Source organism: Chenopodium album, chromosome 7 (genome assembly GCF_948465745.1).
Source record: "Chenopodium album chromosome 7, dcCheAlbu1.1, whole genome shotgun sequence".
NCBI lineage: Eukaryota > Viridiplantae > Streptophyta > Magnoliopsida > Caryophyllales > Amaranthaceae > Chenopodium > Chenopodium album.
Window position 1 is genome coordinate 43,625,722 of NC_137840.1, and position 13,769 is coordinate 43,639,490.

The window sequence follows — 13,769 nt, forward strand, 5'->3', positions numbered from 1 at the left end:
GATACTACATAGTGTCCCCTGACGATAATGTAGTATTATGATTCAAAGGTATGTAGTATCACTTAATCGAACATCAAGACCTTCTAATGCAATTGGGTGGAAAGTGGTGCTCATAACGTGTTATAAAATAAGAAGAAAGAGAGAACATTAGAAAGTGATGTAGATAGGTAATTGTGTTCTATTTATCATTCCAATAGACCATATATATACACGATGAGCATAAGCTAACCTTCATGGACAATTAAGGTTCCATTTAAGTAAGGTTTTACAAAGAAGATAACGGCAAATGAGGGTTACAAGGAGGTTACAATGGGTGGCATTATACTAAAGGTGTTACAAGCCGATAATAATTTTATAACAAGCCGATAATAATTTTGTCTGAACCAAAACTAACTTGTCGGCCAATTACAAACTTCAACTGACCTATTTTAAATCTAAACGGTTCCAAACCAAATCGAAACCAAACTGATAAACCGTTTTGACCGTGTTAGTTTTATGGGCCGAGATGCACTCTACAAAATGCTTCAAAAAGGTCGACTAAACTGACAAGGTGTTTTAAGTTATGGCAAATTGGCAAACCCTGTCAAAAAATAAAAAAAAAAAAAAAAAAAAAAAAAAAAAAAAAAAAAAAAAAACAAACCAACCAACCAACAACCAATGATATGGACTACGGTCCACCTATATTCCAACCATTTTTATAAATAAATAACTCTTACTAAGCTTTAATGCTAATTTTTTTTAAGTGCCCACTAGATCTACTATCTGTCGATCCCACTTGAAAAATAAAAACATCAGATTCATTAATCCCAGAAACATCCGTCTAACAATTAACTTCATCTTTGCTTATTTTTCACATATTCACATTCCTTTAAAGTTAGTCTTAAAATAGACTAACCCCACCTCGCCGAGGCGCCCTCACACCTAAACCGTCACAATGTTAAACACCAACATCATCTCATCTGCCCTATATTTGATCTTATTATCCTCTCATCTTGGCCATACCCTTTGTCAGTCCAGATCCAATGACAAAACCATCATCCTGCTCGCCGGGCAGAGCAACATGGCGGGCAGAGGTGGTGTGATCAATGACCAATGGGACGGTATAGTGCCCGATGACTGCAGTCCAACTTCATCGATCCTTCGCCTCAATGCGAAGCATCAATGGGTTGTTGCGACGGAGCCGCTTCACCGTGACATTGATACGAATCATACTTGTGGGGTTGGGCCAGCGATGTCGTTGGCCCACGCAGTTGTGAGGAAATCTTTTGGCACTAGAGAGGTGGGGCTGGTGCCTTGTGCCGTGGGTGGGACTAATATTAGTCACTGGTCTCGTGGTGGTCATTTGTATAATCAGTTAGTTAGAAGGGCAAAGGGTTCGTTGCGTGATGGTGGGACAATTCAAGCTTTGGTTTGGTATCAAGGGGAGAGTGATACGCTCTTAAAGCAAGATGCTGATGCTTATAAAAGGAGATTGTTGAAGTTTTTTTTGGATTTTCGGACTGACCTTCAATTACCTATGCTTCCAATTATCCAGGTATGTAAACAGTGATAAATCAATCTTCAAGAACCGCAATATTATTTTGAATGTGAATCAGTCTGTTAAAGAATTTGTATTTACTTATTATGCACTATTTATGTAATCCTACATTTAAATTTGGATTTTTCCGAGCTATGCCCCTAATTTTTTCGATTTCTAAGCTTTATCCATGCATTTTCAAAGTTACAAATTGTACCTTTCACCTCACTGATATTTTATCAACAATACCCTTTGAAAGCCATATTCGTTAACGAAAATTAAGTTATTTTATCAACAATGAAATTGTGGCGTTATTAATTTGACACGTGTTCCGTTCTAATTGGTTTAACACTTTAAAAAAAATTTAAAATCAGAAAATGAAATAATAAAAAAAGGTTATTGTTAATGTCAAAGGTTATTGTTAATAAAAATTAGTGAGGTTAAGGGGCACATCTTAGACGTTTGAAAAGCATGCACACGGCTTATAAACCGAATAAGTTTGGAGGCATTGTAGGGTATTAGGTATTCTAAGCGGAATTTCATGAATCACATTCATACGCACCTAAACAAGATCTCATGCATATACAAATAAAGATCACATAATAGTTTAGAATTAACCTTTGAAGCGTGAATCCTATTAGCAATCTAAGGCCCACTTTGAGCTTCGGGTTTCTTTATTGATCCAATCCTAATGTGTGACCTTGTAGGATCCGTTTAGGCGGGCTTCGGGTTTGTTACTTACCAACCTAAAGTTTTATAGCATTCTCTAGCAAGACGTATAGACGACCCAAATAAACGAATTACTATCTCCATAATACGATCCATAATTATGTTAAGTAATTGCATTAAAGTCGAGGACACATTTCCTTCAATCTCCCACCTGTCCAAGACAAGTATGCAATATTCAAATTCCTTAAGTCTCTTAGTGTCTAATTTGATAGTATGATCACATCTCTATGCTATCCATACTAGCGTTCAAATTATTTCTTGAAATCCGAGTTTGAATTGCTAAGCAAATGATCATCTTATGATCCATTTGAGCACGACCATCCATTTTCAATTCTTACTTTTCAAGAGGCCAAAACACCCATCTTATCTAACATAGGAGGACCTATTCAATCTTGTGGCAACCAAAACTCCCACTCAACTTTTAGCACAACCCGAGTGTCGCCTTTATAGTCCCCTTTTACAGCATGACGTTTGACAACATCAAGGTTACAGTAATCATTGAATTGAGTAGTGTTCCACTCATGTGTAAGGAATCCGCTAATATAATTTGCGAAGTTTTAGAACTTCTAAGTAGGTCTGTTCGATCATGTATCGACTATACATATCCATATGATTGACTAAACATCTCCATGTTTCCATAGCCCATGAAACGACATTATCAATCAATCGTATATGCTAATCCTTTTATTGAGTCATTTATGTCCAAATTAACAACTCAGATTAGGAACTTAAATATTTTATGAATTCAGTTCACTTATGAGGTTTCATTCATCAAATCACGTATTTGACAAGCCCAATAAATTCAATAAATATGTTGGACATTTTATTTAATACTAAACCAAAATCAAATAAGATGAAAAATTTCATACCATATAAACATAAAACATGAAATTCATGTCTTTAAATTGTAACAACTTTCTCTAAACAAAAACAATTTAAAGCCATTCTAACACTTGCTTCAACCCTACAGCCCTAGCGTGACGTTCATGCTTGGGTCGAGGGAGAGGTTTAGTGAGTGGATCAACAACATTCTCATCCGTGTGAACTTTGCAGATCTTGACATCATTCATGTCTACAATCTCGCGAATGAGGTAATATTTCCTCATTACATGCTTGGATTTGTCGTTTGATCTTGGTTCTTTTGCTTGCGCAATAGCTCCATTATTATCACAAAACAACTCAATTCCTTCTAGAACACTAGGTACGATGTCTAGCTCTGTTAGGAACTTCTTTATCCAAACAGCTTCCTTAGCTGCTTCTACCGCCGCTAAATACTCTGGTTATGTCGTAGAGTCTGCTACAGTGCCTTGCTTTGAACTCTTCCAGCTCACTGCTGCTCCATTCAGACAAAAGATGTACCCTAATTGCGAGCGGTAATCATCTCTGTCGGTCTGGAAATTTGCATCAGTATAACCTTTAACAACCAACTCATCTACTCCTCCATAGACCAAAAAATTCCTTTAGTCCTTCTCAAGTACTTTAGGATGTTCTTAGCCGCAATCAAGTGTGCTTCACAGAGCAAATGCAACATCTGGTCGAGTGCATATCATGGCATATATGCTACTCATCCGCTTCAACTCATCAGGCTCCGATGGGCACTGACTCTTGCTAAGCGGAATGCCATGTGACATGGGAATGAATCCTCTCTTAGAGTTTTCCATGTTGAACCTTGCAAGAACCTTATCAATATAAGTCTCTTGGCTCAGTCCAAGCATCCTTCGAGACCTATCTCTATGGATTTTGATTCCCAAAATGTACTCAGCTTCTCCGAGGTCTTTCATGGAAAAACAACTTCTCAACTATTCCTTGACTGACTCAAGCATTGGTATGTCATTTCCTATGAGTAGTATGTCATCTACATACAAAACCAAGAAGACTAAGCTACTCCCACTAAATTTCTTGTAGACACAAGATTCTTCTTCACTCTTGAGAAAACCAAACTGTTTGATTGCCTCATCAAATCGAAGATTCCAGCTCCGAGACGCTTGCCTCAATCCATAAATGGATCTCTGAAGCTTGCAAACTCTTTTGGGATTTTCTGGATCCTCAAAACCCTCAGGTTGTGTCATGTACACAGCCTCCATCAAGAACCCATTCAAGAAGGCGGTTTTGACATCCATCTGCCAAATTTCATAATTGTAATGTGCAGCAATCGCCAAAAGTATCCGAATTGACTTAATCTTTGCCACCGGAGAAAAGGTTTCATCATAGTCTATACCATGTAGTTGTTTGAATCCTTTTGCAATCAGTCTTGCTTTATGGAGTCCATGTCGGATTTCATGGCCTCAAGCCATTTCTCAGAGTCTGGGCTCGTCAAAGCTTGTTTGTAGGTAGTAGGTTCAGAATTTTCCAAAATCAATATTTCAGAGTCTTCTACAGGAAATCAACCAATTGCTTGTTTGGGATCCTTGTTCTACTCGACCTACGTGGGGCTTGAGCATCAATAGAAATATTCTCTTCAACATCTTGAAGAATTTCGCATGAATTAGATTCAAGTGGGACGACATGAGTTTCGCTTAATGAATTAGCTTGCTCCGACACCTGACCTGTCATAGCAGAGTCATGCGCCCTCGCCTCTGACGTGGTTTGATCCACATCCATTTGTTGCTCATCTGGAATTTCTTCGAGAACTATTTACTCCCACTTGTCTTTCTAGAAATAAACTCCTTTTCAAGAGAGACACCATCACGAGCAACATACACTTTGTTCTATTGACAGTTATAGAAGTGGTAACCCCTTGTCTCCTTTGGGTATCACACAAAGAGACATTTATCTGATTTGGGTGCAAGTTTGTCTGACACTAAACTTTTTACATAGACCTCACAACCCCAGATTATAAGAAAAGATAAGTTTGGAACTTTTCCATTCCACATCTCATATGGAGTCTTTTCTACAACCTTTGACGGGCTTCTATTTAGTGTGTGTGCTGCTGTTTCTAGAGCATATCCCCAAAAAGAAATTGGAAGATCAGCAAGACTCATCATTGATCGAACCATATCCAGTAAAGTTCGATTCCTCCTTTCAGACACACCGTTTAACTGTGGCGTCCCTAGTGGAGTTAACTGTGAAATTATTCCACAATCCTTTAGATGATCATCGAATTCTTGGGTCAAATATTCGCCACCACGATCAGATCGTAATGCTTTTATTGTTTTACCAAGTTGATTCTGTACTTCATTTTGGAATTCTTTGAACTTTTCAAATGATTTCGACTTATGCTTCATTAAGTAGATATACCCATATCGACTTAAATCATCAGTAAAAGTGATGAAATAACTAAACCCACCTCTTGCCTTGAACTCATAGGCTCACAAACATCTGTATGTATAAGTGCCAAGAGATCATTGGCTCTTTCACCCTTTCCAGTAAAAGGTGACTTTGTCATTTTCCCTAACAAGCATGATTCACATACATCAAATGATTCATAATCGAATGACGTAAGGATTCCATCCTTTCGTAACTTTTGGATGCGCTTTTGGTTTATATGACCCATCCGGCAATGCCATAGATATGTTGGGTTTAAATAATTCGACTTTTGTTCCTTGCTATTTATGTTATAAACTTGTATTGTCCTATCAAGTACATATAAGCCATTAATCAATTTTGCACTAGCATAGAACATGTTATTGTAAGAAATGGAACAACATTTGTTCTTAATCTCAAAACAAAAACCTTCATGATCCAAAACAGAAATAGAAATAATGTTCTTAGTAATTGACGGAACGAAATAACAATTATTAAGTTCTAAAATTAATCCAGACGGTAAATGTAGACTATAACTTGTGACGGCAAGTGTAGCAACTCTTGCTCCATTTCCGACGCGAAGCTCCACCTCGCCTTTTGCTAGTTTTCTACTTCTTTTTAGTCCCTGCACATAATTAACTATGTGAGAACCACAGCCGGTATCAAATACCCGTAAAGAAGTAGAAGTCAAATTAACTTCTATAACATAAATACCTGAAGTAGAAGCACCTGACTTCTTGTCCTCCAAGTACTTGGGGCAGTTTCTCTTCCAGTGACCTATCTTTTCACAGTAGAAACATTTGCTTTCCGCAGCAACTTTTGGTTTAGCGGTCTGCTTAGGCTTTTCAGAAACTTTGACAGCTTGCTTGCCTTTGTTTTTCTTGCCTGCCCCCTTCTTTTTGAAACCCTTTCCCTTTTGAACCATCAAAACCTCTTTCTTTGGTTCTTTGGGAATGTTCCTTTCAGCATTGACAAGCATCCCATGCAATTGAGTCAAAGTCTTTTTAGACTCATTCATGTTGAAAGTCATCCTAAACTGATTAAAGCTGTCAGGAAATGAATGGAGAATGATATCAGTAGCCAACTGTTGTCTATAAGGGAATCCAAGACGTTCCATGCTTTCAAAAAGACCCATCATTTTGAAAGCATGTTGGCGAACAGATTCAACATTTTCCATCCTGCATTCCAAAATCTCCTTATTAATCTCATATCTCTCAATCCTGGCCTGTTTCTGAAACATGGCCTTAAGCTCTTGCATAATGGTGTAAGCATCTTTGGTCTCAAACCTCCTTTGGAGGTCCGGTTCCATAGCCGCCACCATCAAGCAAGTGATTGGAGTAGACCTATCATTAGCCTGCTTAGCACGACGTTTATCAGCATCAGAGGATTTATCAGTCACTACTGGAAGTGGGTTTTCTAAGACATCCTCTCTGCCTTCCGACTTTAAAAGAAGTCTTAGGGTCCTTTCCCAATTGATGAAGTTTTCTCCGTTCAGCCTATCCTTCTCAAGGAAGGGACGGATGCTAAAAATTGAGTTGTTGTTGTTATTAGTCATGATATCTACAGACAGAAAAAGGCAAAGTTCAATTTATGTTTATAAAAGCACCTAAAAAAACAATAGTTTCTAGGTTACTTAGCACTCTATTCAATTTTAATGTCCCAATTTGAATAAGTGATTCCAAGATCCTATCAACATGCAACGTTAAGCAGACAGAGACCTTTTATTAAAATTACATTTTCAAGGTAAGTAAACTCTTTACTAATTACAACATTTGTAATTCTTGGTTAGTCAGAAAAACATCTCATGCTTAACTGTCCCTTTGCTTCAAAATCCAAAACGCTTTTGATGATTTTGTTGAGGTTAACCAAATTAAGTGTGCAAAATTCGCAATTTCACCTCACCTCCCAAAATTAATAACAATACCCTGCGGAGGCATGACCTATTACTATTAATTAAGGGTTAATAAGTACTTTATATTTGGAAAAGCAAACCTTAATATTTGCGGGACCTAAGTTTATTATGTCGTTATTAATTAGTGAACTCTAGCGCATTGATAACATACATACAATAAACTTATAAGCATTTTAAGAATAATAATAAAATGCAAAATTAAATATGAGCTAGTATGACCTCTAATCCTAAGAACTAAGCCTGAATAGGCACCTCCTTGGACTCTTCATGGATCTCCATCCACCTTCATCATGGGCCTTCTCATTTGGGCTCTTCTTTGGATTAATTAAGAATTTATATAATTAAACTAATTCCTAATTAATTAAAATTACAAAAATACTTAACGATACGCATATCGTATTTAAATTACAAAAATACATAACGATACGCAGATCGTATTTATAATTTAAAGCTAGGGCCATACTAGTCATTTATAGCAATAATATATCATATATATAAAAATGCCACATAATAATATCACATATTATACTTGCCAATAATTAAAATATCATATATTCTTAATTATGTCAAGTGGATAAATCAATTAATTAGGAAATCCTAGAATATAAATCATATTTGATAAACTGGAATCCTAACCACTTAAAAGATTTTATCCAAAAATTAAGCTAACCAACTAATTTTAATTAGATTAAAAAATCAAATTATGTAATTATCTTATAATCAATTCAAAACAACCATAATTGGAATTGCTCAATATCCCCTTAAAATCAGTTTTTCAATATTATCCAAAATAAATAAAATCAGAAATTATTATTTTTTATTTATTTTTATCAAAAATTTTTTTAAAGTTGAAAAACAGGGGCTGCGTGACTGAGCTTGCTGCCCAGCCACGTCACAGCCGCTGCAGCAGCCAGGCCGGAGCCCAGCCACCGCAGCAGTTGGCCACCGCAGACAAACAGCCGCCCAGCTACAACAGTGCTGGCTGGCGCACCAGGCAGCAGGGCGCACCAGGCAGCAGCCCAGCACGCCAACCAGCTCGAGCAGAGCTGAAACCGTGCAACAGTTGCAGGTTCATCTCTACTCTTGCCCCACACCGACTCCCCTGCCACCCCTCCGCCATTTCCGACCACCGGAGTAGCCACCGTGGCTCACCATTAGGTGGTTCTGCCACCCAGCCGTGGCTGCTCCCCTTGAAGCTTTATTTATTTATTTATTTATTTATTTATTTATTTATTTTGTTGTTTGAGTTAAATTAATTTCACAACTTTTGCAAAATTAATTTTGGTGATCTAATTTTAATTAAACACAAACTCCTTTATGCATAATTTCAGAAAAAATTAATCAAAATCTCCATTTTAATTAATTTAGGGCTTTTCATATAAAATAATTCCCAATTCATATAAAACCAATTTTACATGAATTAATTAATAATATCTAAACAATTTTAAATATGAAAAATAGATTATATTATATAAATTTAACAATTAAAATCGAAAATTAGGGTTCATAACCATCAAATTTGAAATTATGGGGCTTTAGGGTTCTTAAAAAAAATATGGTTAGCGGCTATTTGAGCAATTAAATTCACAATTTCATCAATTCCAATCAATTAAAATCATATTTTAATAAGGTTATTTTAATCCATAATTCAATTCCTCCCCTTAATCGAATTAAAATTAGCCTAATTCACACATCAAAATAATCATATTATTGTGACCAGTAAATTATATGCAAGGGGCTAACTGATATCACTGTAGGGTTTTAGGTACTCTAAGCGGAATTTCATGAATCACATTCATACGCACCTAAATAGGATCTCATGCATATACAAATAAAGATCACATAATAGTTTAGAATTAACCTTTGAAGCGTGAATCCTCTTAGCAATCTTTTTCTCTACCGGAGATAAAAAGCCTCAATTGCAACTCCTCTATTTGGTCCACCGGATTGAATCAACACTCCACCAATGCTAGTTGGACGGGAAAAACCTTAAACCTTTCACCTTTCTTAGAGTTGAGAACCAATTTTGGAGAGAAAATATTGAGAGAAAAACTTACGTTTTTTCAGAAAACTGAATAATGTGTATTTAAATTAGGAAAAATTGCTCCCATTATCTAAACTTTGCCTCGTCCGCCGAAAATAATCCCAACTTTCGTTTATTATCTATTGCACCCAACTTTGGTGGGTATTAATTTTCGTTGCACCCAACAGGTCGTCTAACCTGATGTAGTAGGTTACCTAGCCACGTGTCAGCGTATGATTGGCTTAATTTTTTTTTAAAAAAAAAAAACAAAAAACAAAAAAAAAATAAAAACTCCACAAACCACCCATACCCAGCGGCTGCCACCACACCCCCACCCCACCCCGCCGAAAAATCACCCCCACCCCCGAAAAACCCCTCCCCTGCTGCCGGAAACCACCACCCAGCTTTCCACCTCCCTCGAAACCCACCCCTTCCCCTCCCCCACCCCCGAAATCCCCTCCCCCACCCACGAAAACCCCCTCCCCTGGTGCCGGAAACCACTGCTCAGCTTTCCCCTTCCCTCGAAACCCACCCCTTCCCTTCCTCCACCCCCGAAAACCCCTCCCAACCCCCGAAATCCCCTCCCCCACCCACGAAAACCCTTCCTCCACCCCTTCCCTTCCCCCACCACAGTTTCCCAAATCACGAGCAAGGAGGCCACGAAATTGGCTGAAAATGGCAGAAATTGGCCGATTTAGGGCTAACTCCAACCATTCAGCCCGAAATCGGCCAATTTCGGCCATTTTCACCATTTCTATGGCCGTTTTCTGGGAGAAATGGGGGTGCGTTTCTGGTTGTTTTGGGGCGTTTATGGGGTGGTTCTGGCGTCGAGGTGGGCCATGGGTTGCGACACCGAGGTGGGCAAAGGGTTCCGGCGTGGAGGTTGGGGTTGAGAGAAGCTAAGGGAGGTGGCGGTGGTGGACGGCGGTTGATAGAAGCTAAGGGAAGGTGGCTGTTGGGGATTTTTTTTTTTTTTTTTAATTATGTTATTAATTTTTTTCAACCAATTACATGTTGACACGTGTGCGAAAAAAAAAATCAGAAATGTTTACCTGATTTACCGGTTGCAGGTCATTTGGATGCAATAGAAATTAATACCCCCTATAGTTGGGTGCAATAGATAATAAACGAAAATTGGGATTATTTTCAGCGGACGAGGCAAAGTTTAGATTAATGGGAGCAATTTATCCTTTTAATTATCCTTAACTAATTAATATATAATCAGATTATTATTAATTAGGTTAGGGTTTTCTCTCCCATTTCCCTTTTTGGCCGGTCACCCTAAGGCCCACTTTGGGCTTCGGGTTTCTTTATTGATCCAATCCTAATGTGTGACCTTGTAGGATCCGTTTAGGCGGGCTTCGGGTTTAATTTGTTACTTACCAACCTAAAGTTCTATAGCATTCTCTAACAAGACGTATAGACGACCCAAATAAACGAATTACTATCTCCATAATACGATCCATAATTATATTAAGTAATTGCATTAAAGTGGAGGACACATTTCCTTCCGGCATAACTTAGATAAACTTAAAAACCCTTAAAATTTTGACAGTTTGCTATGATTAGACAATATTTACTACTCCGTATTTACATAATTAGCCTTGCGTTTTGCTAATACAAGTGTGCTTGTTTGGTTCATATGGGTATTATTTTCCCATGAAAAATGCTATTTTTAGGAAATTACTATTTTTATAAACTTTCTAGGAAATACTAGAGAGTAGTAGCTCGGTAGTTTTATGTAATTTATTGGAAAAAACGTGGGATTTCAACTATTAATCTCAACCAAACTTCTATTTGCGCAAGCACTTAGAGCACCTAGATCATATTTTGCTAATTTGACACGGCAACGGACACAGTTCTAATATTTTGTACTGCATAAATTTGTGGGAAGGCTAATAGGAGTATAGGACTCATATAGTCATATATTGGGACATAAGGACCATGAGGTTACTAAATCGGGTATGCAGCCACAAATTATGGTATACTGCCAATCAATCTATGATAACTCTTGACAAAATGACTCAAATTATTAATGGTGGGGCTCAATGTATTTTCCTGCAATAATAGCTGACAGTTCTTTTTATTTTTATTTTTTTTATTATTTATTTATTTTATTTGTATATTATTATTATTATTAACCTTATTATTAAACTTATTATTAACCTTATTATTAAACTTATTATTGTTATTAGTATGTTCATTATTATTATAATTATTATTGAGTGAATTTTTGGATAGAGAAAATTGTGAAAAAGGACTTTTTAAATGGTCGACTTTTTGAAAAATGACCTTTTAAGTGAAAACTTGTGAAAAAGGACCTTTTAAGTTGTTATTTGTTTGTATGAGGTACTTGGGTGAGCTTTCGAGGTGGACAATGTCGGAGCTCCGACGTTGACTATCACATGTTAGTCACGTGTCTTATTTATAAAAAAGTTAAAAAAATTTCCCAAATTTCCCAAATTTCCCCCCTTTCTCGACCTCCGTGAGAATACTATATGAAAGGGTTAGATCGATAAATGAGTGGAATTAAAAAAAGACACATGACTAATATGTGATAGTCAACCCCGAAACTCCAGCGTTGAGCCGTTGACCACAATGCAAGCTCACCCAAGTACCCCATACAAACGAAATACAACTTAAAAGGTCCTTTTTTCACAAGTTTTCATTTAAAAGGTGCTTTTTAAAAAAGTCGACCACTTAAAAGGTCCTGTTTCCCAATTTTCTTTTTTGGATATTGACATAGTCCGTTATCATTTGTCAAGTTTAAAAATTAAAAAACTTATCGTGCAAAATACTTTTATACAAAGTGGTTAGAGCTCCCCTTACGATTTTAGGAAATCTTGAGATCATTTCTCATCATCCGCCATTATGTCTTTCTAAACACCAAAAAAAAAAAAAAAAATTAGGAATAAGATCAATATATTGCAAACAATGATATATTTAAGTAATAGTCAGCTAGCTAAAATTATTGTATGATGTTATTGCTCAATAATTGATTGTGGAATAAAATTGAATGATTTCTGCTGCGTAGAAAGCTAAGATAACTTTGTTGGATCTCCTAGAATTTTTCTGCTTATTTCATTCTTTTGTTGCTTCAATTGCCTCTATACATACACCCGAGAATCAGTAGTCTGTTGTAGTGGAAGCAGCTAATATATTAAAAAGAAGAGGAAACATGCTGTGTTAGTGATAAGAAAGGCCAGATGAAATTTATTCCTTTCATCCTACAGTAATATACAGAGTAATTATTTGCAGCCCAAAAATTTACCCCTAATCTCTTCAAATGAGTAGGCATATTCGGCAGACTTAGGCTAATATGGAATAATGCGGTAGTAATACTACCTACACCGAGAATCACTTAGGTGTGATGGCTTATATATCACCCAAATTATTGATGATATGTATGATATTTTTTTATTACATTTACACTGACAATAAATTATTTGAAGTGCCATGGATATGAGGAACATATGTTCTGCTGCCAAGTAGAACTCTGTCTCCCCTTGACTCCTTGAGTCCTTTAACCTTTCAAGATATTTCCTATTAAGGCTGAAGCGCGTTTACAATATTTGTTGCATACAGGTAGCCATAACATCAGGAGAAGGGCGTTTCATAGAAGAAGTGAGGCAAGCTCAGATGGGAGTTGATCTTATGAATCTCGTGACAGTCGATGCCAAGGGACTGCCTTTGGAGCCAGATAATCTTCATCTCACTACACAAGCACAGGTCGAACTTGGAGAGAAATTGGCCCATACCTTTTTGCAGTTCCTACCAGTACATGTACAAAGTAATGCTGGCAGTTTCTTAGTACAAAATGATGCTGCTAATATTTTACATAATAATTTCTTATACACAGCCCTTGTTGCTTTGATCTTGATTTTTCTTAGATTGCAATAGCAGTACATAAACATTATTTTTTTCATTTTTAAATCCTCTACTTTTTTTTTTTTTTTTTTTTTTTTTTTTTTTGAAGAATTTAAATCCTCTACTTTGTTAACATTAAAATATTTTATTTGCTGTACAAGAAATGATATTGATATAATGATTTTTTTTTTGGCAAAAAACTTCTTGTATTTCAAATGTACTGTTAGTGTTAATTTCATAAACCTGTACAAAATTGTCTATTTGACATACTCAAACTATCCCTTACCTTCCTACACTTATTTAAATAAGAAAATTACAGATAATAATATTTGAAAGATGTGAAATACAGTATACATATATATGATTCTTTATCTATGGAAAAAAAATTAAATTTTTAGGAAGCTTTCAAGATTCAAGGTTTTGTAGGGAGACCATGGAAACTATACAAATAATGACTCCACCTTTGGATACACCTTTGA

The 13,769-nt window shown here is 36.5% G+C and overlaps 1 protein-coding gene across 1 annotated transcript; it reads left to right on the forward strand.

Moving 5' to 3' along the window:
- The first annotated feature begins 879 nt into the window (after positions 1 to 879).
- Positions 880 to 13,379, forward strand: LOC145637837 (putative carbohydrate esterase At4g34215). Its single transcript, XM_081688859.1, has 2 exons — positions 880 to 1,534; positions 13,009 to 13,379. The coding sequence occupies exons 1-2, from the start codon at positions 935 to 937 to the stop codon at positions 13,321 to 13,323; spliced, it is 915 nt and encodes a 304-aa protein (XP_081544985.1). The 5' UTR covers positions 880 to 934; the 3' UTR covers positions 13,324 to 13,379.
- Positions 13,380 to 13,769: the final 390 nt, after the last annotated feature.